We start from the raw sequence: 27,469 nt of genomic DNA on the forward strand, positions 1-27,469 counted from the left end.
GTTTCAAGGTTGATGCTTCCAGCGAAGGTGCCATTCGTGAATTGTTACGTCGGGACTGGCTTGTCGAGACTGTCTTTAACGAGAGTGAAAAATCACGGAGAAACGATCTCTGCTATACAGAAAGTCCCATCTGAAAATAAGATTCTTTGAGCAAGTAATTACACTTTCTTAGAATATGAATAAAAATATCTGTATTTGACAAAATTATGGTAGAATGTGACACTACTTTATTCTTTTCGTAAATTAAACATAAAATAGAAATACGTTGGGTTCGATTAAATCTACTTTTTGTAATTTTGAAAAATATTTTCGTGTTTACGAGTATACCAAAAATAGTTTTAGTAAGTTGAAGATAATACATATATGAATATTTTCATGTCCGCAAGTTTACAAAAAATGATTTTTAGTATAGAATATAGAATATTTTTCAATTTCTTCGTTTTTTCACAGTTTTATCATGAATGTAAGAAATCTCCCGTTTATAATGTCTTCGTGTAATTATAAGGGTAGGGCTAACAACGAAATTACAGGGAGCGATAGGACGATCGCCTTCTATCTTCTATCTCGATCATTTACCGTTAGCAACAGACGCAAGATCCATCAACATGTAATTATAGTATACGAATATTATTTTTAAATATTACCTCTTCCGGAAAACGATTAAGTTTAAACTGTAATTAGTGCTCGTATACAAGCACAAGTTTATCATAAAATCAATGTTATTTCGATGATAAATTATCACTACACTGTGGATTTTTTACGGATTCATGGCGAAAATGGATACATCAAACATAACTCATTAAAATTGTGAAAAAAAAGGACAAATATCTATGTATTAGCTGATATATCTTGGAATTAACACAATTATTTACCAGAATCCTCTTACAGTATGAGTCTCAATGCCCCCGCGCTATATTAAAAAAGAACTTACAAGTTCTCTTTGAAAAAATTGCATTACGTCACCGAGGTTAGCATGTTAGGCCGTAATAAAAATTACCATTGTTTTTGAATAATTCTTTAAGTAATGCTGTGAATCATAAAACGTTCAAAACCTATTAAACAGTCGTCATTAAGTAACGTGTGACCTTAGACAATTTGTAGTTTGCATAAAAATTTGCAGTCTAGTTGTCACATCAGATAAACAATTTCATAATTAACCAACTTGAGAGGTTACGTCATTATTATACATATATGAAAAGCTCCGTAGCTTATGAAGAACACCACGTTCTGTGCAGATACTTCTTCTTTGAAGAAGTGTCGATAAACAAGAACAAGAAAGGGAAAACAGAAAAGCAAAGATCACGCGGGAAAGAAGGAATGCTAGACAGAAACATAAGGGTGGGAGAATAAGGGCGAAAGAAACGATGAGATAGAAAAAGGAAGGAAGGCAGGAAAGAAATAAAAATAGAGAAGAGGAAATAAAGAAAACAGAAGGGATTTCCAGGAAATTCTATAGCTGAGAAGACTATACGGAGTAGTCAGCGTTCGTGAGTTCGACCTCCTGTAAATCCTTCGTCGAGATACCGAAAGTTTTTACTTTGTCGAGTACGTGAAAGTCGCGCAGGGGGTCGTCACTGTTAGCGTTGAACAAACGTTTATATGTACCTATCTAACACAAGCGTAATTACTCTTTACGCATCTTCTAATTATGCATGTTAAACATTCGAGATGGGACTCCATTCAATTTTCTACATAATAATCGTGAATTCTGATTAGACTGTGGACTAATAAAAGTTATTTGCATTAATTGCACAACACAGGAACCAGGTAGCAGTTCTCTCATCTGTAGTTTTATTAAGTTGTAAAAAATATGTTGATATTTTTTTTAATTGTTTTAATCTTCCTACTGTCTCAAGTCACATTTACTTTTATCATAAATGTTTAATTGGTAGTTGCAACATAGATGTGCTCGGTTATCTTCAATATCTTCTTCTCATTTATTTTATCGGTGTACTGCTGGGCAAATTCGAGGTTGAAGAATGCATTAAGTAAAAACTGCAGCTCTTTCTTTTTGGTGTTCAGATGGGTCTTCGTGCAAAATAAAAATTGTCCAGGTGAATTGTAGGAAACAGAAATGAAATAAAAGTGTATTTCATCTTCTAGTGATTTTAATGAGTCGAGACTAATACGCCAACGTCATTCAATTCTTCTATTCCTTTACAGTTTTGAATTTGACCAACCAATTTTTGTCATAAATCCATAAAATCCACGGTCTAGTAATCAATCATGTATGTACATCACTTAATTACCTCGATCATGGGATTCTTGTGTGAAATATCACATGGTAGAAACCAATCATCTCGAAGATTCAACTCAACGACAACGCTTTACTAGGAAAAGAGACACTGGAAAATGAGATTCGAGCAGTCAAAGCGTATGATCGTACAAATTCTGCGGTTAGGTCATTTTATCGAAGCGAACAGCTATCATCCAAGCGCAGCGGTTGCTTGCAAGGTGATCCATCGATCGGACATTGAACTCGACTCTCGCTACCTGAAGTCTCATGTTCACGGGTCTCTCCTTTCGCGTGTCCGTCGACTCGCAACAGGATTCGAAGCACGATAGTAGCCGAGAACGCTGGCCCGATGCTGTTCCGGTTATCGATTATCATCTTGGAGCTATGTATCTCCGAAAACACTGCTCGTGTCTCCACGTATCTCTGAGAAATTTCACTCTCTTCCTTGGCACAGTTCGCAGCGGACGTTTACCTGGGACCGCGACTGTTATTTGCTTTGCATTATCCGGCCCTTATGTCTCGCTCCGTTCGCGAATTTCTCGCGGCGGAAACGTTGAATGGAACTCCAATATATTACGGGATACGCGTTCTTTACAGTTGTGCGACTCGCAAACTGCCCGTGAACCGTTTTTTCGCAGCCCGGGGGAGGAGGATCCACAAATTTCACTCGGTGAAATGTGCTCGGTGTTTATCCTGACCCCACTACGTTCCTCAATTTCATTTTACATAAATGGTCCTTCGGGCAAAAATGTCCGAGGTGCATAAAAGTTACATTTTCTTCGAAGAAGTATACACGGGCTTGTGAAAAAATATACTTCTACATTCATCATCGCGTTTGGCGTTTATTCAAACCAAACTACGTTCTCCAATATGATTGTACATAAAGGGTACTTCGGGTTAAAAATGTTTCTCTATATAGAAATGTTATATGTTCTTGTCGTGAAGGACCAAAACAAAACAAAGAAGTGGAGGAGCTTGTAAAAGAAACATATTTTTACATTCATTAACGCGTTTGTTGTTTATTTAACTTGATTTTACATAAATCATCCTTCGGATAAGAATGTCCTGCGTGCATGAAGTTGATCCCTTCTTGTGACAAAGGACTACCACAAGATAAACGAGTATAGGAACTTTTGAAAAAATATATCTTAACATTTATTACACAAGTGTATATGTATATACTGTTTAGTTTAACGAGCCATCATGTACGACAATGGCATTGCAAACAAATCTTGAACTTGATTTTACGAGAGAATTAATTTTTTATTACTAGTAATAAAATAGAGACCATTTCATTCTTATCATGCAACGTTAATATTATCGGCATATACCTAAATAACTACACATTACGACTTTGATTATTGAGATGGTCATATTCGTCAAAGATGTCCACAGAATTCTTTACGTAAAATTGCTTACAACGCAACGTAGTCGGGGACAACGAACGTTTAAGTGCTTGCCATACATTGCAAAGTATAGCCACATAATTTCACTCGCATATCCGAAGAACGAAGAAAATTATACTAAAATAAATTCACAGTGGAGAGAAAAATGTTCCGAGAGACACAGCGGGGTTAGAGACGGGATTCCGTACCGGAAACGTTTGATTGAATCCCGATCGATGAACCGAAAGGGTATTAACGAGGTTTTATGAGGAACAATTCAACCGCGCCGGGTATTCCGTTCCAGCGAGTATTATTTGTAAACGAACGGAGGTTAATGTATCGGAGAAACGTCGGGCGCAAGCGATTCTGTGGGAACTGGCTACCGACTTGATCCGTGGGACATGAAAATTCTGAAATGTCTCGCTGCCGGTGCGCTTTTATCTCGCGATAATAATGTGGAACGAGCCATAAGGTTTACGATACAAATATCTAACACGAGCGGGAATAAACTGAGAGATATACAGAGGCCGAATAAAAAACGCGGGACGTGTCAAATCATCGGAAGGAGACGTGCTGAGGAAGAAAAACGTCCAGTCTATATTTTTCGTATCAAAGGCGACAGATAACGGTGGAAAATATGCATCACAGAGATTCGAATTATTTGGGAACGCGACGTATCTGAATGTAACAAGGGAATACCTCTAGAATCACGTATGGAACATTTGTTTGCGTGCCAGCCGCTTTATCGGTCAGATACTTGAATTGTTGTGATAAAGTTCTACTAGTTTTCCGAGTTGTTATGTGTGTGTTTGTACTTACAGTACTAAGCTAATTGTAGCTTTCTTCTTACAAATCGTGGTTTTGGAATGGAATCTCCAAGATAACTGTATTGTTTTCAACCATTATACACCAGAATTGATCGAGTTAATTAATTTAAATATACATGTATGATTTAATTACTCATTGTAACCGAGGACCAATAAGATAGATGCTCTACGCAATAAGAAGATCATGTGTGCTGGCTTGCAGAAACAAAACGACCCCAGTTTGTTTAAATCGAAATGATTGAAAATAATCCAGGAACGTTAAAGAAAAATAATATGTACCCTAATTTATTAGATAATATAAGAAGGAGCAAAATAAAAATTGTCTGAATTGATTGCAAGGAATAGATACTAAATTGAACATTATTTCTTCCCTTAATGATTTTAATAGATTAGAAATCATATATTGACACCTTCAATTTTAAAAATTTCCCAACAATTTTGAATTTCACCTACTCTATTTTGCTATAAATGCATAAAGATCCGGAGTCTAGTGATCACTGCGAAATTAACTGTGCAATTTTGATTACAATGATTAAATTACATGACATTTGTGGGATATTTAAAGGATGATTGCTCCGCGATCAACACATTAGTAACGTCAACTGATTGATAAAACTTAGTTTACCTCAGGTCGGAGGTTTACTTCACATGCATGTGCATACTTTTTCCGTATAAGCGAAGCATGCGGCAATGGCGACCGATTAAAATAAGCAATTGCGACGAGATCTAAAATCGCAGGCGCGAGCGGATTATCTCCTAACATCTCTGCCGGTCGAACCGCAACGTCGACGCCGCAAAACCACTGCATTACGCGTACGCGTGCATTACCGTTGGCGCACACGCTGGATGCAAAGTGTGTCCCCTCCGCGGTATCGCGAATTTCGCGGACTCGGAGACCGTCACGGTTGTCACTGGAATGCCGGAAGTTAATTCGCGGAATGACGATGTGCAGCAGTGCTCTCCTTCTCTATCTCCTCCTCTACCCCTCCAGACGAAATTACTTTTGCCCGGCGTATGGGCCGACGACACACGAAACCGAGAGATACATCGGGTCCGCCGCCATTATGCGAGGCGCCCTCGTTGCCGGATAATTCGGTTAATTGCCGGAGCATCATCGCGGCTGGACGTACAACGACCTAAAGTGCTGCTCTTCGGGAGAAGAGATCAGCCACCTTCACCGACTACAGCGTTTTAACGGCGGACGTATCGATTTTCCATTAGTCGGAGGTCTCGATAAATATTTGGGAAATATTGGTCCTTGAATTGGCACGTTTTTGGACGAAACGTCATTTCGTAGTGAATGTTTAACACTAAACCTATGTGCTAAGTTCAGTGCCTTTTTGTGCAATTAATTTAGATTATATGTACTTTCTTTCTGCTTTCGGTGGCGTTTCATAGCGTCTCCATCTTCAGTTTTAAAGAGACCCATATGCAATCGATATCTTCGGTTCCTCGGTTTAAAAGAAAGAGCTTCCCAGAATAAACTCGATCTTCCCAATCGCTTCATATACGGTACAGCTCATTAAAACAAATTTGCTGACGTACACGATTAACCTTTGAATATGAATGAGCCGACTGTACCATGTATGGGACCGTGATGGGTAGTTCCCAGTAATTCCCACATGAATTTATTTATTTTTTACTCTTTCATAACGTCTGCTTCAAATGCACGGGACAGGAGCCAAATAGAACTTTCTATCTCTAACGGTTTTATCCCTTATGTCAGTAATATGACATCCAGGCACCCACTTTCAACTTATTCTTAGAACTTCATTAATGTTTTTGTTCACAAATAGCAAAATTATTGTAGATTTTTATGTTCTTGGACGACCCCAGATTAATTTATATTTGAGGCAAATAAATATGCATTAAACAGCATTGAATATCGTACAAAATTTTGGTTATTGACATAACACTCTTTGTACATTCTCAAACTTTTAAAATCTTTTTATCCTTTCAAGCTTCGTCCATCCACTGACGTCACAAATGCATAAAATCCTCAGTCTAATAAATTAATTCATGGGTTATGATCACGCTTTCTATTATTGAAGTGGAAAATAAACTCGTTGATGTTGATTATCAACGTTTCACAGTCCAGACGATATCAAGCCGCGTGAAAAACAGGACGCGCGTTACGTGGCGCGAGCCGGAAACGACAGACGAGACGCGCACAGGAAAAATTTAGTACAGTTAGCTCTGTCCTCGAACAAGACAGTATTTCCGATGCGTCGGGCCCGGTTAATCGAATCTCGAATAACTCGATTACCGTCGTCTCAGCTTGAATTGCAACTATAAACACCGAGCATCCTCGGCAGCTCGGAAGAGGGTGGCTGGTTCGCTGGCTGTTTCTAGGTTTCTTCATTTAGCCTCTGCGCTGGCGGCCAAGTTCGTCGTCGTCGTCGTCTGCTGAAGGAAACAGAGAGGCGTTGCTCTCCAAATACTTTCGGGAGCTTCAATCTTACCCGGTCGAGTCGACTTCGTTACCTTTGACTTATTGTCGCGACGAAAGCACGGCGACAAATGACCTACGAATCCCGAGCCGGCTCCGAAATCTTATCAAACTACGCCCGAGAACTAAATTTTCGGTGACGCATAGGAAAAATTATATTTCTTTTTTTTATATTCATTTTGTATAGGCTATTATTAGAGTAAGGATTTTATGCACTATTTTATTTATTTAACCTTTAATATTATTTTATAATATTGAAGTTAGGTTATAAACTTATTATAAAGTTATAAAATTATTTATATAACCTTTAACATTATGCTATTTAACCCTCATTCGTCCCTCGTGTCAATTTGACATGTTTTGAAGTGAAAACTTCTTCAGGCGCACCGCGTACACAATTTCTGGGCAGTGAATGAGTCTGAAACGTCACGTTTCGAGGTGAAACGCTATTCGGGTGAACTCGGGGAGAGCCGAGTTTATTCGAGCGAGCGAGAAACAGACTTCACTTCGGTCGTGCGGTCTTATACGCACAGCATTGTTCTCTTTTGATAATTAACAATATTAACAATAGATGAATATTCATAGCAATATATGCGACAACATTTGTCACAAGAAGGACCCTGGTGTGTCAATCTGATACACATAATTTTCACGTTTTTTCAAATCCTTTGACGGCTAGTTAATGGTTTTCTAATTGTTACACGACAATTACGAATTCATTGTACAACTCCTTCCGAATGCAGCTAGACATGCATAGCTTTGAATATCAAAAGTTGTGTTGAGCTTGAAGAAGAGAAGGCGAGACGTTACGTATTCACTTCGTTCTTCTCTTCGTCGCGAGACAAAGCTAAGAACGATAAGATCGATCAAACCGAAGTCGAACACGTGCGTATGAGAAATGCAAATATGCGAGCAACATATTGTGTAAATATTTATTACTGTATTCTCAATAAAATAATTAGCAAAGCTAATTATGATTTCATTTCATTCAACGTTTCAACATTGCGTCAATTCGACACACGAGGAACACATTAAATTGCGAAGATAGGGGATGAATGAGGGTTAAATCAGTAGACAGATTATTATATTAAATAATCCCGATTGAGATTATCAAAGAAAGAAAGAATCTTTTATGTGGCCATTGTTTCTTGCAGTCGATGCAGACAATTTTTGTTTTCCATAAAGATTTAATAGATCGTAATCAAAATTGATTTGCAAGTTTGATAAAAACGACTCTATCACCCACGATCAGGGTAACAAAAGTGTTAAATTTCAATTTTACTTGTTGCTGAACCTCTTCGTGAGCAGTGAACACAAAAGCAGCCAATCAAAGCATCTATCAATATCTTTCTCGATCTTCTCCTTAAACGGGAAGACTTGCCAATAGATTTCCCAGTAGCAAAGCATGATCATCATCAAAGAATTTTACCTATAAATTGAATGAAAGTCAGTCTCGTTAGCGTTCGAACGTACCTATTAATCAACCGGCTATAGCGTGTCTCTTCGAAGCGCAGCCGTAGTGGGAATTGCAAGGAGCTGTTCGGCCATCAGCATCCAATACAATTTCCCATTAACTCTGCAATCATTGAGCAGCGGAGATCCTCGGCAAGCTGGTCATGCTTGCGCAGAGAGAAAGAAAAAAAAAGGAAGAAGCTGTTGCTCACGTAATTCAGTCGGGTTTAACATTCAGCCGAAACGCGCGGAGCCTTTTGTTTCTCGGAAAACGGCGGAGGCAGGAGTAAAATAAAGGAACGGTTTCGTGCCGTCGCCGTTCCCCGTGGCTCCGTACATAAAATCAAGCTCGGCCTGGTACAAGCCTGGTGTTTCGCAGGCCTGCGAGCCGCGCGTTATAATCCACGGTGCGCTATTGTCGGTCGTCCGTCAATTTCGATTCAGCCAACGGATCGTCGATAGTTCGTGACCGGTTCCCTTAAAAGCGTAGCACCGTAGCCGGCGCCTTCGCACGGTATTCGCGGCACGCGCCACGAAACTGCTTAATTATTTATCTTCCCGATCGAGTATTTCTTCGACCGTATAATTCGGTGGTCGACGCTGCCTCGGAATACGGCTTCAGGGGTGCCTTGAAACGTTTCTCTCTCTCTTTTTCTCTCTCCCTTTCGATCCTCGGAGTATTCTTTCCCCCGTGCAGACCACTTTATACCGCGAGACATTTGTATCTCCACGACATAATTTATGTCGTCGCGTTTAACGCCACCGGCACACGCTCCCGCGGAAACTATAAATTGCGACGGTCACCTCCTCGTGCTACGAGAATCGCGTGAAACAACGTTTGGATCATGGCATTCTTACGGCTCACCGCGGCGATACGTAGGCTGGTCCAATCAATCAGCAGAATGTGCTAGGGTGACCCACAGTTAGTAATAAGTAGACTGTGGATTTAAAACAGTAACAACATTAACCCTTCGTGGGGTAACCAGGGTTGGTTATGTCTGGAGCGAACTTGAGTTTAGTTCTTTCCAATATTTATCTTTTTCCATAATTGCTTTTAACATTTATACATACATTAAAATAAGGAGTTCAACACACAGAATCTCTCCATTTAAAGAAACCAAGGCGAGCTTGAAATCTCTGGAACGCCTTCACGCGCGTAAAAAATATTTACGTCACAATATTTCCCCCTCTATATCATGCAAGTTTTGTATATATAATTATTTCATATTATCACAAGTAACGGAAATATTCAAACTGACAAAGTTATTGCCCCACCCTGTATATGACTAACCTAAAACTTATATCTTCAGCTATTATGTTTCTTTACAAGGTAAAGCATTTTTGTAGCTAGACAAAGAACGCTCAATTATATTTATTTTATATGTATAGGTATAATTCAGTTAGTTGTGAAGTTAAAAGCTTTTAGACATTTCTTTGTACAGCAGAGCAATAAACCAACGAAAGAAATATTGTTTACAGACGGAACCTACAAACGTAACGCTTCAAGCATCGATCCCCCATCATCGTACACAAACGATACTTCCCTAGTGTTCTCCAACATTTCCAATACCTTCGTACCATACCTCGCTGCACCGAAGTACAACAAAATAATTCAAACACAGCTTATCAGTGTCCGCGAGGTCTTTGATTATCCAGACACAAACAACCTTTAATTCGCTTTTGATTTATCCCGACGCATCTTGTCCAGTTTCACGAGCCGTCTAGTAACGCAGTAGACGTTTGGACTGGCCTATTTTTCAGCAGCAAACACTCGGCCGTGTCCCGAGGTTCGACGCTCCTCCCCGACGAACAAAGCCTGGTTAATTGCGGGTTTAATTAACATTCGTTTATTTCCCCGAAGCACGACGTTCCGCGGCGTGTTTACCGAGATCTCGTCGCGCTGAAACGCAACGCGCCGTACAATCTTAAAACGTTTGTTTATCCTTGGGGCCGACGTGGAGGGTGGCAAGAGAGCAGGAAGGGCGTAGGGCCACCCTTGTACAATTCCGAGCCGGCAGCTCGCGGAATCCCTTTCTCGGTTTCCCCGCGGGGGCTGAAACTGTTCTCCGGAGATTTTGCGTTTCCTTCCGTTTGTTTTCTTTCTCTTCAGACAACGCCTCGGGGCGTGGCACACGGCGCAACGCACAGTGTACGCGCTAGTGATGGGAGCGATCCGATTCTCTCTCATGATTTTCAAGTAATTCGCTAATCAAATACTTGTATTCAAATATGTACTTGGTATTTGTCAGCTAATATTGATACACGGCGAAATGCCCGAGCTTTTGGTACCGACAGTGCTGAATACGAATATGACTTTCGTTTTAGCGAAAATTACACAAGTTCCCGAGATATTCACGGAAGACTTCCTTCCTTATAGTTTGCTATTAGGAATTGATACTAATTGAGAAGAGTCATGCCCGTCACTACGCAGCACAGTGTGTACATTAGTGTACACCAGAGACGCCAGATGAGGGGAAAAAGTTACCCTCTCTCTGCCAGTACTGGATTAGTCACGTGACCGGGTCATGGCGGAAACGTGGGAATAGAATTGTAGGAGGGGAAGGTAAGTGGGGGCACAAATCTTAATCTGGCGACTCTGAAGCAGAGTAGGGCAATAATCAACTAATATTTAAAAATGACTAATAGTATTTTTGAATGTTAGTCATAGCAACATAGTCATTAGCCAAAACTTTTTCATTAGTTAGTGATAACTAATTAATAATATTAATGTTTGTTAATCGCACAATAGTGACTGATGACTAAATATTGATGACTGATCATAAACTACTAATCAAAAAGTTTTGACTAATGACTATTTTGCTATGACTAACATTCAAAAAGAGTATTAGACATTTTTAAATATTAGTTGATTGTTGCCCTACTCTGCTCTGGTGTACCACAGCCCCCTTCCAGTCAGGATTCTTCTCTGGCCATGGTGGCGATGTGCGAGTCGATTCTTTAGAGGGTTGATTCTTTTGGTTTAAAGGTCGATGTTCTGAGTCGATACTAGATTTTTTCTCACACTGGATTCTTTGATGCAAGAATTGAGAATAGATTCTTTCTCTTTTTCAATTATTATTCTGTTACTGAAGGAACCTTAAATTGGGAACAATTAGTATACAATGGTCCTTTAATGAATCTCTTTGAATATTTACATTTGGAACATGTTCGGATGAGAGAAAATACATTTAGAATTTAGAGGCTTCTGACATAAGATGTTTGGATAATCTAGGTCCTACTATATCCCAAATAGATCCTTGTAAGATCAGTGTTTATATTCTGTTACTTAAGGAACCTTTTAATTGCAGAAAGGGAAACAATTTGTATACAATGGTCCTTTCACGAATCTCCTTGGATATTTAGCAATCTAAATAATCTAGGTCCTACTGTATCCGAAATTGATCCTTGCCAAATCAGTGTTTATATTGATCCTTCCAAAACCGATTAAAAAGAAGCTCTGTGAGGAACTTTTCCCGTATCAGTTCTACTAGAATCGATTGCTAGAGGTGAGTCGAACACCCCTAGTCCACGGCGAAAGTCTCACGGAGAAACCTTCGAAAGGCGAAACACCCGGCGACCGCCCGGTAACATCATTCCTCTTGTCGCTTATGACCCGGCTGACACCAAATTCGATTACTCCCTCAGGATTTTCCTAGGCCACCACCGCGCCGGCTCACCAACCTCTCCCCCCGATGAAACTCGACACCACGCGGTAGTCATCGTTCCGAAGATTCACCCCTTCTTTTTTTGTCAAAGCTATCGCACCGACCCTTGCGCAGCTATGTCGCCGGTTGATAACGAGGTAACGAGTTTCAGAGTTTTTTCGTGGCTGCGGATGACGGTGGTTTTAGCGGCCGCACGAAGTTTCTTTCGCATGCATAGCAGCCGGCAAACAAAGTTTCAGTCGGTGACACACTTCGCGTGTCGAGTCCGGCGATCCTCTCCGTCGGAATTGCGGATTTTTTATTGCTTAAAGTTCATCCTTCCGCTGCGTAGTTTCGTGTACGAGTTGCCGGAATTTGGCGCAATCGAAAGTTTCTGACGAAGACATCCCAATAACAGTGACAGAACTCCTTTGTTTTGAATTATTTCTTTGAAAACTGTTTATCGACGTATTCGGGACATTTTTCGGATTAAAACGATACCAAGCACGGTACAATTTGGCTCGTACTTACCTGTGCAATTCACGACATAGAAGAACCTCGATTATCCGAACTGATCAGTGGACCACTACTGTTCGGATAATGAAACAGTTGACTATCGATTTATTGTACAAATAAAGGTTCTGCTGAATCGCCATTTAAACAGACACACGTAATCCAAATTGTACCGTGTTTGGACTCCTTTTAACCGGAAAAATGTCACAAATACACTGGTAACTGTTTCACGGAAATGAAAAACAGAATGAAAAGTATAAACTAAAAAATCCCAGCTGTAACTTAAAAATTGAAGGAAACAACTGGAGATTCAAGAGACTAGCGAGGCAAACTTCTTCAAAGGAGAGTTAGTTGTTGCTATTATTTTCCGTTGGGGCAACACCGGACCCGTTTTACGGCACATAATTTATGCAGCATCTATGCCAACAATCCCGCAATTAATTCGTAAGCGTTTGCGAGGGAGACGGTTGTTACAGCAGTCGAATTCAAGCGCCGTTCATAACTCGGCGGTCCTCTTTGTGCTGGCAACTAAACGCAGAAATAGCCAGAGTTACCTCCGTCCCCATCCTTTGAGTCAGCACGCGAAATGGCGCGAATTTTAAGAGCGGTCTTAGTCATTCATCGAGCGAGGAGAGAGCCGAGTGGCGGTGTATCTTTCGCGGCTTACGTAGAAAACTCTGCTTGTTGTAGGAAGAGAGCCGTGTTCCCTACACACCCTCCCGGTGTGGCCTCGTTCCTCTTTATTTCGAAGAACGTGCCAGCTGTTCCGAGCGATGCACCGAGCGTGACGTCACCGATGCACTCGAGAAAATGTTTTCGGGGCTCCCTGCCATGGGTTACGGGGAACCGTGTTCATAAATCTGGGCTCTTTCCAGACTTTATCGCGCTAGAGCTCAGGTGCCCTTACTAAATCCATTTAGACCCCTGCCCCATTTTCTTTGCGCTTTGAAATTATGACTCGTTTTAGGGGAACTCGAATTAAATCGACAATCGAACGCTTACGTTACGTGCAAACGCGTATTCGATCAGAAGCTTACTTTGTCAGACCTTTCTACACTCAACGTTTACATTCAATGTACTATTGTTGTAAGAGCAATGTAAAAGTAATTTAAAACTACTGAGGTCGTTGCATTCACGAGGAATTATTCAATGAATTTATCTCTTTGGTCGTACACTCTCGTTATTTCTATAAAACAATGTCGAATTCACATTGTAAATTGTCTGTTTTCTATAATCGTATTTTTTACTTCTACTTTTTGACATTGCGATTATTGAAAAGACAACAAAGATTCTTCTGAAACGAAGATGTTTTAGAATGTTGCTATTTGGTGGCAATGGTTAGGTATACCTAATTACGAGACCGCGGATCTTTGCGCAAAATAAAAATTGTCTGCGTCAATTTCAAGATACTGCAGCCAAACAGGGATTTCATTCTTACTTTAATAATTTCAACACGCTGAGAATAATAGATTAGCATTCCTAAATTATTTTAACCTTTCTTCTGTTTTACTGTCTATTAATTACATACAGCCTGAGACCACTATTATTTAAAAAATAACAGTGATACTTCATCTGAAACTGCGGCCAAATCACACTGCGTGGTACTATTGTTCTAACACTGGTCTAGTCCTCATGTTTTAGGATCCGATTATCACAGCGAAATAATAAAACTTAAAAATTCCTCTTCAGAAAATAAAAGCCATTTATCTCTGGAACTATTATATGTTGTTACATTGTACTCGTGCAAAATGGCAGAAATATTCGATCTCCATTGAAAGGTACACAAAAACCGGTCCAATTGTTCAAACACACACGCGTCGTTTCTCTTGCGAAAAAGCTATGAAAACGCAGACCCTTTTGATCCAGCCAGCTTTGTCCTCGGCCGTATTTTTTTTCTAATTGCAATCAGGAAATAGGCATGACTTGTTCCGGTTGCGTGGACCACTCTGTATTAACAATTTCTCTTTTCCTATCCAAAGGTCGTGAACTCGTCCGAGCACAAAGAAAACAGCAGAGCAGTCACAAAGCCGTGCGTTCGTTAGCGGCCGGATGATTCACATTCGCGGCCGGTTTCAGGCGCGTTTACAGTTTCGGCTTTCGTGTCCGCGGTTACGCCGACGTAACGCGAAGCCGGTGTGCGGCTCCTGTAACAGTCCGTTTTTCTTCGTCGTTGCCTCCATCACGACGCGATTTACCGGCTCGATTTCCAGGTACGGGTTCGCCTTGAACCGGCACGCCGCGCGTCGTCAAATGAGCTTCATAGCTCCAAGAAACTGCACTGATTCACATCCTATGCGTTCAAAAAGTAGTTGAGATTCGGACACTAAATTTCCATTTTTTTTTTAAATTGCTTATTTAACCTGTGCACTTATGGTGACTCTGAGGCGCCACTAAAAATTGCTGTACCATTACTCGAAATATTGTTTATATTATTAAATGTGTCGGTATCTTATCATTTACTCAACATTTAGGTATTGTATGAGGTATTATGCCAATTTCGTATCCATGAAATTTGAAAAATCATAGGGAATGGAAATATTCTAGGTCGGAAGAAATGTTTAATTTTCGAGTTAAAATAGCTTCGAGTGCAAATTCTCTGTTTTCTCAAGCCATCGTTCATTTATTCCTAGAACATTTTTGCAGGATACAGTAGACGAAAAACTGAGGACACTTTTGTATTTCGAAAATCCAAACGTCTGCAAAAACATTTAAAAAATTCTTTCGTGATTCAATCTAGTATGGATTTGAACATTGAACCTTTACAACGTGAGTTCAAAACTTGATTTATAATTTTTTTGGTCGAGCTATTCAGCTTTGAATGAAAAACGTACTGCTAAATTTACAATAATATACGCTATTAAAATATCTTCATCGATTTCGTTCCATTGAACAAGGGGAAAATGGCCTCATTCTTTAAATTTATCGAAGATTTATTAACGAAAAAATATCTTGCAATGTTCTTACAGAGGTTTCAATGTACAGTATTTTTGGGAAAAATGGATATAAAAATGTCTCGGAGGAAAATGAATAATAGTGTGCGAAAGTAATTGCTGTACGACTATTCTCTAAATATCGGCAATTTCTCGAGGGTCAGAGATTTTCGAATACATTTAGGATCCTCCAGTAAAGCTGCTTTTGAAAATCGTGCGACGGCGGCTGGAAAGGAATCGTTTTCGATTGAGCGTCCAGACTCGTCCAGCGAATTAACACCCACGCGACTCCTCGTTAATTGAAGCGGGTGAACCAGAACGTGGGTTGCAAAAGGATGGAAACGGTGTCAGGGAACACGTCGGGAGAACAATGAGGCCAGTGTGCCTCCGAGTCTTTTGAAGTAACGAGTCGTGCAGCGTGCTCTTCGATCGCAAACCTCGATCGACGACTCGTGCGAACCTAAGCGCTTTTCGTCGAAGAATGCGTTTTTTCCTCTTCCGATTACTTTCGAGAAGTAGCAGGGGAGACTCGGTCTCTCAACGGATTGAGTAACGCATTATAACTGGGCCTTTGATGCACGGAAATCGCTTAAACGAATGCTTTGTTTACGTTCTACGATCTGGAGATTGCGAGATTGAGATCTTTCACTTTGTTTTAAGGTGCTTTTAATAGTTCGAAGGTCGACTGAGGTCATTCTTGATCCGAGCTGTTTAGACAGATGCCGGGAATTGTACATACTTTGTCAGCTTTCTGTTTTGATATGTTTTATTAGCTTAGAATGCTACTCTTCTCCGAACTTTTTCGAGACTGATTTTTGTGTAAAATTAAGAAAAGGGATTACATTTTTTTCTGTCCTTAATTATTTTTGTAAGTCGAAAATACAACACTATTTTTAGATTCTTCGAATATTTTCACTATTTTAATTTTGGTCTATTCACTTTCGCCATGAATACATAAAATCCACTGCCTACTGATTAATAATAAAATATGCTAAAACTGGGCAGATCAATTTAACATATTACATCTATAAGAAATCAAAGAAATTAAAGATCATTAGTATATTCCATGTATCACGACTTTTAAGGGTGGAAATACTTTTCTATTTATCCTCTTCATCTCACAGTGGATGCAGAACATTTTTATGTTGCACAACTATCCGTAGATTATGGTCCTGAAGGAGTATGTTTCATGTTTCTTTCGGCTAGCAATAACATAGAATTTGTGTGTGGATATTGCTTCAGATAAAAAGATCTGAAGATCCTTTCCTCATTGCAAGTTAAACACAACTTTATACGACTTACAGTAAAATCTTGTAACCACAATTTGTAAGAAGTAATCTAATCTTTGGTAATATCAGCTCTTTCGTGATAAATACATTATCTTACCCGACTCACTATGTATAATTCAATGAATCATTCGTTAAACTTTTAGCGATCCAGATAGATACACAGATGAAATATTCCGAGCGATACAGCAATAATATGCACTACTGCGCAAAGGAAGAATCACCCACTATAATTACAAGATATAATAACAAACAATATTTTTATGTAGAAATTGTATTGTACAATGACTGTGATTTATTGCATTTAAAGTATTAGATAATCCGCAATAACACATAATATATTCTCAGAACTATTCAATTAAACAGCGGAATTCTTCCTCAAAACTTACCGTGTTCTTATTTTTAGTTTTTACGCTTTTCTATTAAATATGGCCGGATGCTTCTTTCTTTTGGACAGTAGTGTATGTAGTATTGTTTCGACATTAAACGAACCAGTTCCCGCGAAGAAGGAAGTGTTAAGCAAATTCAAAGCATTTTTTAGATTGAGCATTAAGTTTCACTTAGCTTCCGTTTACCCGAAAGGCGAAACCGATCGCGTGACGAAGAATGATCGAGGACAGGGTGCGGCGATGCAACTGCAATTGCTTCCTGCTGACCACTCCTGACCTGTCGCTCTATTAAGAAATAAACTCGAATCGGAACTGTCGAATTACACTCTGTTTCGTTTATCAGTGTAATCTTTACATTGAAATAACGAGTGTACATTACCCGAATCACTTGATACCAATTAGTATGGATTTTCTGTCGTGTATTCTATGTACAATAGGCTTCTCGTCCTGCTCATTACAAATTAATCAATAGACTGTCAATTTTATGCATTTATGACCAAACTGGGTACGTACAGTTTAAAGCAGTGGACATATTAAAATAATTTAAGGATATCAATGCATTAGGTTTAAATTAATAAGATAATTAAAAATGGTATAAAATTTTTATTCGGCTCCTGTACCTTGGGTTCACTTCAAGGATGTTATCAAAGCTCTGAATGCGTTTTAACCGTTCACTGCATGATTTTTTTAATTGCGATGAAAAAATTGAAAGAAGGTCAGTTTTTGTGTTTTATTTAAGGCAAAAATATTTAAAAAGTTAAAACAACATTTTATCAAGAGATAAAATGTGTAGAATAGTAAGAAAACAGATTCTTAGTTTACTATATACCAGATTTGTTAACTGTATCAGATATGATACACTATGCAGCGAAGGGTTAATGTCGACTAGAATATGCAATGAAAAAAATATACATTTACAAGAAAAAAGATACCAATGACCTCGAAAACTCCGGAAAAAATAACCTTGAGAAAAAAATAAAATTTTCAAAGCATTTTCATCTTGTGATACCATTCACATTGCATTAAAAACGTTTGTTATATCATGACAAACAAAGAAGTACATTTGGGTGGCTATGTTTAGGTGGATCACCCTGTGCAATAAATTATTATTAATAATAACTTTTCATTAATTAGAAAGATAATCTTCCGTGAAGAAGTTATTTGCAAAACGGGTGCTTCGTGTCGGCTACTATCGGAGGAAGTTGAGAAATATTGCATTACCCCGCGAGCCGATCTTAACGAGATGAGGAGCATGGCTCGAGGCAGGAATATTTTATGCTACTTGTTGTGGCTATATGAGAGTTAGGTGAATCTTTCGATGCAAATGATGCGGTGCAATTAAATCTGCAGGGGATGCGCACTGCTTTCTCGGCGTTCGATTTTCATCTATGGCCATTTTGAAATGCTGCCGCTGAGTACGAAACGAAGCTAGACATGATGGGAATGGAACTAATTGCATTGAATCGATTCGATTAGCATCGGAAGGTTCCTGTTTTAAGAAGAGACCTGGGATATGGAAATACTTCGTGAATTAGACAGCGTGAATTTCTTCTACCAAATTATTATATTAAATTTTCTGCATTGGCCTCATTCAGGGACTTTCTACATATTATATTTCAGTTATTTCCAGGCATATTCCAAAGTGTGTCAGCAATGAAGAATTTATAATATTTAATCAAATACCTTAGCTGAAAAGATAATATAGAAGATTATTATAGAAGATCTGAGGAAACTAAGCAGATATTTGCTGTGGGTAGCAACTCTAAAACTACCGGGGGTTAACGCGTGAGGTAGCGATAAAACTCGTAAACCCAGTGCAGCCATAAAAAGAGGTTAGGGTCCTCCGGTCAACAAAGGGTATCATGATAGAAGAAAACTGACACCCAACTCAGCGCTGTTCCAAGCGCCCCTTCTTTACAGTAGCTTTCCTCTACGGCGAGTTCTGAAAGGTTTTCAAATGACCGCCTAAGTCTAGTCATCTTATTTTCAGTTTAGCTCTTGGGTGTAGTACTTGCTGCTATTGAAAACACTTTAATTAATCAGTTTATGTATTTTTAGCTTAGACATCAATTAGTATCGTGAATATCATCAAATATTTCTTTTTATTCATCAACTAAAATATTTTATCTTCTAAAGAAATAGAATAGATGTAATGTAAAAGTTTTATATTTGGTATATAATTTATTAATTGATGATCATTTGGTATCACATGATTGAAATGTTTCAACTCCACATTCTCGAAGTCATTCATGGTGATAAATTTGCGTAATCATTCGCATCTCATTGATAAATAAGTCAAATTATACATATTAATAATATTCACACAAAGAAATTTTACAAGTATCATTTATAAAGAACGACTCATCTTCTAGAAAATTACTAGGAAGCTGTGGAAAGACTATATCGCATTAGAAAGGTACTTAATAATTTTTAAATAATAATCCTTCAAAAATGATGAAATTATGTTACATGGAATGACACGATTTAAATAACCGTGAGACATCACTGAAGGAACTGTAGTCAGAATTTACTAGAAGCAAGCTGGAAAAAAGGAGCCACTGCTCTTCAGCGCGAAGAGTGCAGTATTCCACTACATTCTTCACGCGAGACCAGGCCATTTACATGTATAATTTAATCCTCGCCTCGCGGAAACAATTATCTGCGCGGAGTAGCGTAATCCTGGGAGCTGCGTTGTCCGAAGAAACTTTCCCCTCCAATTTGCGAAAAGGTTGGAAAAATGGAGTACGGCCTTCACTCGGCCGGCCGTATCTCATTTTTCCCTGTGTTACCGAAACTGCTCACCGCGCGCTGATTTATATTCGCGCTGGCGCGAAGTTTATCTTCGGGAAACGAGGAGAAAAAGTGGAAAAGAGAAAAGAGAGGGATGCGCGCGAGCGGCAGGCCGGTGTTCGGTAACAGTTTAGGAAAGCTCCGAGACAGCTTTCCCACGGCGTTTCGGCCCGCGTAAACAGAAAGCCCGGGAAATCTCCCCCCGGGGCTGGAATCCAAACACGATACAAGTCGCGGGAGAATTTGAAATTTACATGAGAAAACCCAGGGCTGTCCGATGCAATGCGTCCACGGAATAGCCCGCCAATGCGATGGAACGATAACGGGAAGATCGACCTTTGAATATAAAACCCGGGCTGAACCGGAGGGGAAACCATCCAGGACCCCATTTCCTCTGTAACAAGGAGGCCAGCAGGTATACCGATGAAGAAGGGGGCGGTTCAACTGCTACAAAAGACTACCCCTGCCTCGGATAGAGTTCATTGTAGCCTACTGGTTCCGAGGAGTCCTCTCCTCGTCAGTCTTCCGAGAGTCGAACGACAATGTCGAGGCGCCGCGTCGCGTCGATCCTCTACGTAAGTCTCCGAGAAGATGCCACTAATCCGTTAATACCCTCGTATCTCCTGCTGTACCCGCGATGAACGCGAAGGGAGCAAAGTTTCTCGCGCTCGTCAAACCGCCTTCACACGAAACATGAACACGGGGTAATGCTCGATAAGGGTAGTCTAGTCTGGGGTAGTCTAGACTGCTCTTTTAGGCTCACTTTGAGAAACTACATGGAACTCTTGCACTTCCTGGATTCGGCGTGCACTTGTATTTTGTTTGAATAATATCCACAAATTTTTAGGCAACACCAATGAACTGAAAATTGAGGCTGTTACCGGGACAGAGAATGTAAATTAGCTGAGCACATATGAACTGAATGCAAGGGTCTAGGTAGCTGCTAGTTTCACCTCATTCTTTCTAGGGAATGTCATCGTTATCATCATCTACTAGATTCTTTATAATAATTAGGGGACTTTATGAAAAATAGATATTTTCTTCCGTAGTATGTTTGATGGGTTGAAAATAATATTAATAAATTTTCCTAATGTTTTTACTGCTTTAAATTGCATCTACTTGTTCATTTATGACAAACACCAGTTAAATCAACAATTTAGTCGAACCTCGAAGATCCGAAGCTACGATATCTGAAGCAATCCAGAGACACACAATACGATTCACTGTATAATTGAGTATGGATTTAATCTGACATTGTAGCTTGCTAACTATTCTATTACCTTAAAACTCATGTTCCACTGATGGGTAGATTCGGATAACCGAGGTTCTACTGTATTGTGAATTAAAACAGGTTTGGATGGTCGAAATTGTGTCGTGTTTGTTAAAAGAGTTAGAATACATTGGTGAAAGATTCAGAAAAAAGTTATTAAGAACGAGAGCGTTTTATTATTGAATTCGTGTTGTCTCGTCGACAGGAATCTTCCGAAATGATTCTTTGACACCGTTAATTTGCCACCGAGGAGCGAGTTAAGTTCGTAAAATGAGGAAGGGACGAGGATTAAGCGAGCATTACTGTATCCGTAGAAGGAAAAGTGGCGGCTTGGCATCGTTCGAGGGTGCATTCTGCGGTGGATGATCGGAATCCGCGGGCGCTGCAACTGGATCAACCGCGGCTTCGGCAAGAGCGCCTCGAGGATGCAGACGAAAGTTTTATAGGTTTTCCGATGGAGCCTTTCCTCCCCAGCAACCCCGACGAGAAACTTTCTCTGCCTCGACGGGAATTTCCCGACAATTTGTTTATCTTTCTCGACGCGCTATTCTCAGTGCGTAGCCGTGCGGTTCCTCGGGCTTTCATCGAGCCACCGTGGAAAGCCTGCTCTTTGGACTCTGTTTCCCCCGTTTTTGGAGAGCTAAATGCGTTATCTCGGGATATTTTTGGCCCGCGAGATATCACAACATCCATTTGGGACGCTGCTAAGCGACCCTAACCACGAGCCGCGGCTCCCTGATTCATTGTAATGCGGCCAGCGAGCTTGCGATAAGAAATACGATCTTTTTTCCATGAAACGTGTGCGCTCGCGCGCGCGCAACCTAGGATTAATTAAATAATTGGTTGCACAGCCGCGTTTGTAAATCACGGCGTCATCTGCTCGCGAGCACGCGCCAGCCTTTCCGCTTTAATACGAAGGATGTAGGCTCCGAGCGATTAAAATAATCGCTCCGAAATCGTTTCCGAGAATAAATGATTGTATCACGGGATATGGGCGCGCTGCGAATATTTATGCAAATTCTTGACTCGCGGAATTTATTCGCGAATACGAGAACGAAAAGTGGATTCAGCTGCCCTGTTCAAGATTTTTGGTCGGGTGAAACGGGTTCCGGAATTACATTTGGATTCTCGGGAAACGTCAGGCATATTAAAAAGTGGTGAAATTCGAAAATTAAAATTTTTCGTTCTGAGACAGACGAAGGTTGATGTTTTCTGAAATTGTAGAGGTCAAATTTTGTTTTATGTAGCTACTAATGAGATTTAAAGGAGGCCATTTTCGATCTCTAAATACTTTAAAGTATTTGATTTTTCTTTGGCAATGGGGGAAATACAATACACAATTTACAATATGATAGATTTTAATTTAAAACAATGTTATAATTGATGAAATGTGAGTGTCACGAATTGATTTGTACACCTAATAATACAGGATGGTTCAAACGTCATTAAATTATTTTAAAATAGATCAGCCCTTTTATTTTTTTTAAATTCACATTTATTCTTTCATAAACAGATTCTAATTTTAAAGGACCCTTTGACTTTGGGTCGCCCTGCTCTATAAATAATGTACAATTCTAGAACTAAAGTATGAATGAATTTAAAAAATTTAATCTTTAAGAATTGGATGTTCTAATTCTTGAAATTCTATTTTAAAATAACGATTTTGGACTGAATCAATTTTCGCTGTTTGGACATTTTAACAAGTGAAGGGGAGATGTCGGAATTATTGTTTGTCATGGCGTTCGAACATTTCATTAAACTGGCTCACTGACAAACGTATGGGTGTCGGGGAACAGCCAGGAAATCGACGTCAGCGGAAGCACTTTTAAAGGTAGCCCGTTGTGGGCCAACATTTTCTCTCCGCATCTCTTTTTATCTTTCGCTGTGAACCTGATTAGTATGTCAACGAAAATGCCGGCGTCGGTGTCTGCCTGCTAATGACCAACCAGTTCATCCAATCAACGTTCACTACTTTCGTTTACTATTTTCAAAACCATGTGAGTTCAATGTAGTCTCATGTATAACATTCCGAAAATATCGTGGAACAACTTTTTCAGCTTCTAAACATTCTTCTATAATTATAATTGTAATTAGGTCCAGGTTTTACTTTATTTTACATTTTCCGTAACGAGTTAATATAAATATTTTAATGAATTTTCACGTCAATAGACTTTCACTAGCCATCGTCCAGCATATAAAACAATCGTTGTCTAATAATTATGACTAAATTGCGGATTTTATAGCAAAAATGAAAAATTGCAGGGACATTGAAAAATCTAAGAATATAATGTTTTATATTATTTTCGACTTACTAAAATTATTAAAAGAAAGAATCTTAGACAATCTTTACTTTGCATAAAGATCCACCGTCTAACATGTGAGGTTCACAACTGTGAAAACATCAGAACAATTTAAGAATGTTGCTAGACTATTTTCATAATTAAAATTATTAAACGAAAAAATACATTTTTTTTATCTAACTTTCATTTTTTCACGAAGATTCACAATCTAGTTATGGCTATTTTGGAAAATACATTGCAAGATAGATATTAATGTATTCTTTAACGAGGTCTAAAGTAGAAATTCGTTTTCTTGCGTTGCACGGTTTGGGTCTTTTGTCCCATTTTGCTGTCACTGGCTCAAAGACGACGCGACGGCAAAGAGATGTCCGTGTAGTCGTTAGCAACCCTTTTTGCTGTACGCAGAATGGCAATCTCAGAATGGCATCGATTTCCAAGCGCCTCGTCACAACGCAACGTTATATAATGAAAATGTAAACGTGCAACCTTGAGTTATCGCGATACAGATATTCTCTGTAATAGCCAGTTTCCACTACCTAGTGACTCATTTTTCCAATCGACTTACCACGCAGAATAATTTCCGCCTCGTTACCGATTCACAAACGTGTGGCAATATTTGCCTTCTCGAGCGCACAAACACGTTCCTAATACATAGTACTTTTTGTAACAAAGAATCAGAAAATTGTTGTGGGCAGATCAGGTTCTGGGAAATAAAAATAGAGAATGCGACAGAAATTTGCAATTGTTCAAGTTTAGTCCGTGTGTTCAATTTGTTCTTCGAACTGCTCCAAATATCAAACAAAAGGATTCAGGAAAATCATAAAATACGTTCAAAGCACTACAAACTGCTGGAATTCAATGAATTTTGCAATCAACGCCCTTTTCCTTAGGAAATTATTGTTTTTAACATTCGCGCATAGCACCTCCGTCGTTCCTCTTCAGCGTTAATAATTATTGCATTTTGCCTTTTCACTTTCACTTCTGTTTGAACGTTCAGCGAGATCGAACACGTGTTTGTGTTATTGCATATCATTAGTTCGTGTTATTGCATATCATTAGTTGACATGCATCCGAGACTTCTATCAGAAACATTTGTCTGTTTGAATTTCGAAAAAGCGTTCGACACGAAAGGATATAATAACTGTTTTTAGAATCGGCCAACGGAACGTGTCAATAACAAGAATCCAATGAAACAATACTCCATTCACGCGCACATGCTACCAAAATCAGTTGCCACGGCGCTGGAAGCCTGTTAATGACACATATGACCACAGCAGATCTATATTGAATTTTAATTGAACGCAGATTCGCCGATGACTAGTCAGCGGGTTTGACAACGCGACACAAATCGCGTTAATTAAGCTGCATTCGATTCCTAATACACAAATGAAACTGGGTGTTGCTTAGAACTGTCAATAATATCTATTTATAATTGAATGACCAAACGATTGTGTTTAGCATAATGTACACAAATAGCTACTTTTGTTTCCGTTTTTTCTTAAGGATAATAAACGACTGATTAACTTGTTGATTCCGAAGCTCGGGGCAAAGTATTTCCGCTTCATTATGGAGATTTTTAACTATTTATCATTCGCCGTCGCCGGGGTCATAATGCGCGAATTATTCAATGAAATTAGTCTCCGAAGTCTATTAAAATTCCTCGAGGGATGCTTCCATTGTCGTGGAATCGGTAAAGAAAGGGGAACATGAGAAGTTGAGGAGATGATATTGCCAATTAGGGGGATTTTATAGACAGTGGACTCCCCTCGTCCGGGTGAAATGAAAATGCTAAAGGTTCAACCCTTCATTGCTATTAAAACCCCAATCAACCAGGGGACATGCAAATGTGTACAATTTAAACGTTCATACTTTCTCGCTGAAGATTGCAACTGTTCTAAGCACCATCAGTGAGCACCTTTCATCGCAGGGTATTACTAACGCTTCATTGCAATTACGAACAGCTTCGGTTGGCTTCACAGCGACAATGAGGCTTATCAAAGCCAACTCGCTTATCCCAGGCTTTAAAAGGCCAGATTCGAGCCACAAAACCCATTATACCCCTACTGCGCAGCCACAAATACTGTTCGTGAGTCATAACATTCTTCACTCCCATTGTGATCCAGGTTTTCACCTTCACAGGTATAAACATTAATTCCCCCCGACACCCTGTAGAAGGTTCAAAGTCGAGCTACCTGTCGCATGCTCCACGATTGACGACCGGGGACTTTGTCCACATTCTGAAGTAACCCTACGAGGGATTAGAGTACCTTTTCCACCGATCAACGCCTGCTACGGTCCTAGTCTAGGCCTATAATAATCTGTTTTATTCCCCTTTTTTTGTCGACAGGACGTGGAATTACTGGAGGGAATCATTCCGCCGGACGCGATGGAGGTGGAGGTTTCCCACTGCAGGGAGTTGAGGATCCAGTCAGGTGCGTTTGCCGATGGTGCGCCCTTGAAACGAGTCCACGTGTCAGGCATCTACAGTCTGGTGGCGAAGAGGCAGGCCTTCCAGAACCTGAGCGCGCCGAACACGCATCTCGAAGTGTCCGAGTGCAACAGCGTGATCCTGGAGAGTCACGCGTTCAGGAATTCCCGAGGGACGCTGAGCGTCTCGATCTCCAGGTGCAGACACGTCGGGATCAAGCCGAACGCGTTCTCCCGGCTGCTCTGGATCACGATTAAGGAGGTGCCCGATCTGGAGCTGTCCAGCAACGCGTTCAAGCTAGAGGCTTCTCAGCATGGCAGGCATGGACCAGCGACCAAGGTAAGATCATCTAGCTAATTGCACTTTAGCTGGGTTGCAACGAGCATTTGTGTTGTTCTATATGCGATGGAAATCGCTGGGATCTTTTCCCCATTATTAGGTGTGGAAATAAGTTCTTTCCCTTTTTTTCCAAATTCAAGGAGTCTGATGAGTCCCAATCTTTCTGTCAATTCTTCTTGCGTCTGGGTCGGATTTTTGTTGAGCAATTCCTCTAATATAATCGAACTTTCTCGGTGCACCTGAACGATCGTCGCCTTCCAAATTAAAATTTCCGGCTTTAAATCTTCGGTACCACTTTTGCATGTTCTGTAAGATACGGCGTGCTCTCCCAGTGCCGCACAAATCATTTCAGTAGCTTCAACAGCTGATTTCCTAAGCTGGAATGCTTCTCGCACGCCACATTGCTTGAAATTGCTGGATATAACTGGAAACTCTTAGAGCGCTCATCACGATTCTTCTTAAAACTAAAAGGACGCTCTTTCAGAAGGCATCAAAATCGGGAAGTAATTCGAATTCAGTCAGAAGTTATGATCGTAGAAAAAAGGGGAAGGAATTTATTTGTTCACCTAATAATTTCTAAACTAATCCACTTCGACGTAATAGCCCTAATAGTTTTTTTTGAAGAGGACACCAAGTTACATAAAAATATTAAAATAATCTCTATTTTTTTTTATTAAATAAATTCTTTTTGTGCTAATATTTTTTTTAATTTGTTATATAATTACTGGCCAACTTTTTTTTGAGAGCCTTACCACATAGAGTGATCTACCTAAAATATGTATTGTATGCAATTCATGGCAGTCATGGCTAAATCCATTCAAATTCTCATGCATCCATTTTTGTACATATTTCTGATCCTCCTCCTTCGAGATCAATGTTGATGCTTGTAACAAAAAATACGCTTATAGCAATTTTTATAGGCTTTTACACATTTACTAATATTATTATCTACATAGTTAATAAACTGGCATAATTGTATTTCATAAATGGCACCGATAACCGGTAATATCGATTCTCTGTAAATATTCGGACAAACAGCATTAGTTAAAATAATTATTAGTTTTTACGAACAAAATATACCGCAGTATTTCACCGTTCCCGTGTTGCGTTATTTTTATTGTGGATTTGAAACAAAAGCGCCATTAAACATTCCGCTTGCCGTCGCGGCGAACCCATTATATCAAGAATACATTTATATCGTCAATCAAAGTCGCCGAGTTTATGGCGCCGT

At 39.7% G+C, this 27,469-nt stretch overlaps 2 protein-coding genes across 16 annotated transcripts in view; one reads left to right on the forward strand and one right to left on the reverse strand.

Annotated features, from left to right (window-relative positions):
- Positions 1-27,469, reverse strand: part of Hiw (MYC binding protein highwire) — a 525,671-nt gene that overhangs the window by 35,210 nt on the left and 462,992 nt on the right. The window lies entirely within an intron of this gene.
- LOC143212417 (uncharacterized) overlaps positions 1-27,469 on the forward strand; it is a 48,923-nt gene that overhangs the window by 15,603 nt on the left and 5,851 nt on the right. The window contains exon 2 of the mRNA XM_076431239.1: positions 25,819-26,238. Coding sequence (XP_076287354.1) covers positions 25,819-26,238 — 420 coding nt within the window. The remainder of the gene's footprint in view (positions 1-25,818; positions 26,239-27,469) is intronic.

This window comes from Lasioglossum baleicum, chromosome 9 (assembly GCF_051020765.1).
Source record: "Lasioglossum baleicum chromosome 9, iyLasBale1, whole genome shotgun sequence".
NCBI lineage: Eukaryota > Metazoa > Arthropoda > Insecta > Hymenoptera > Halictidae > Lasioglossum > Lasioglossum baleicum.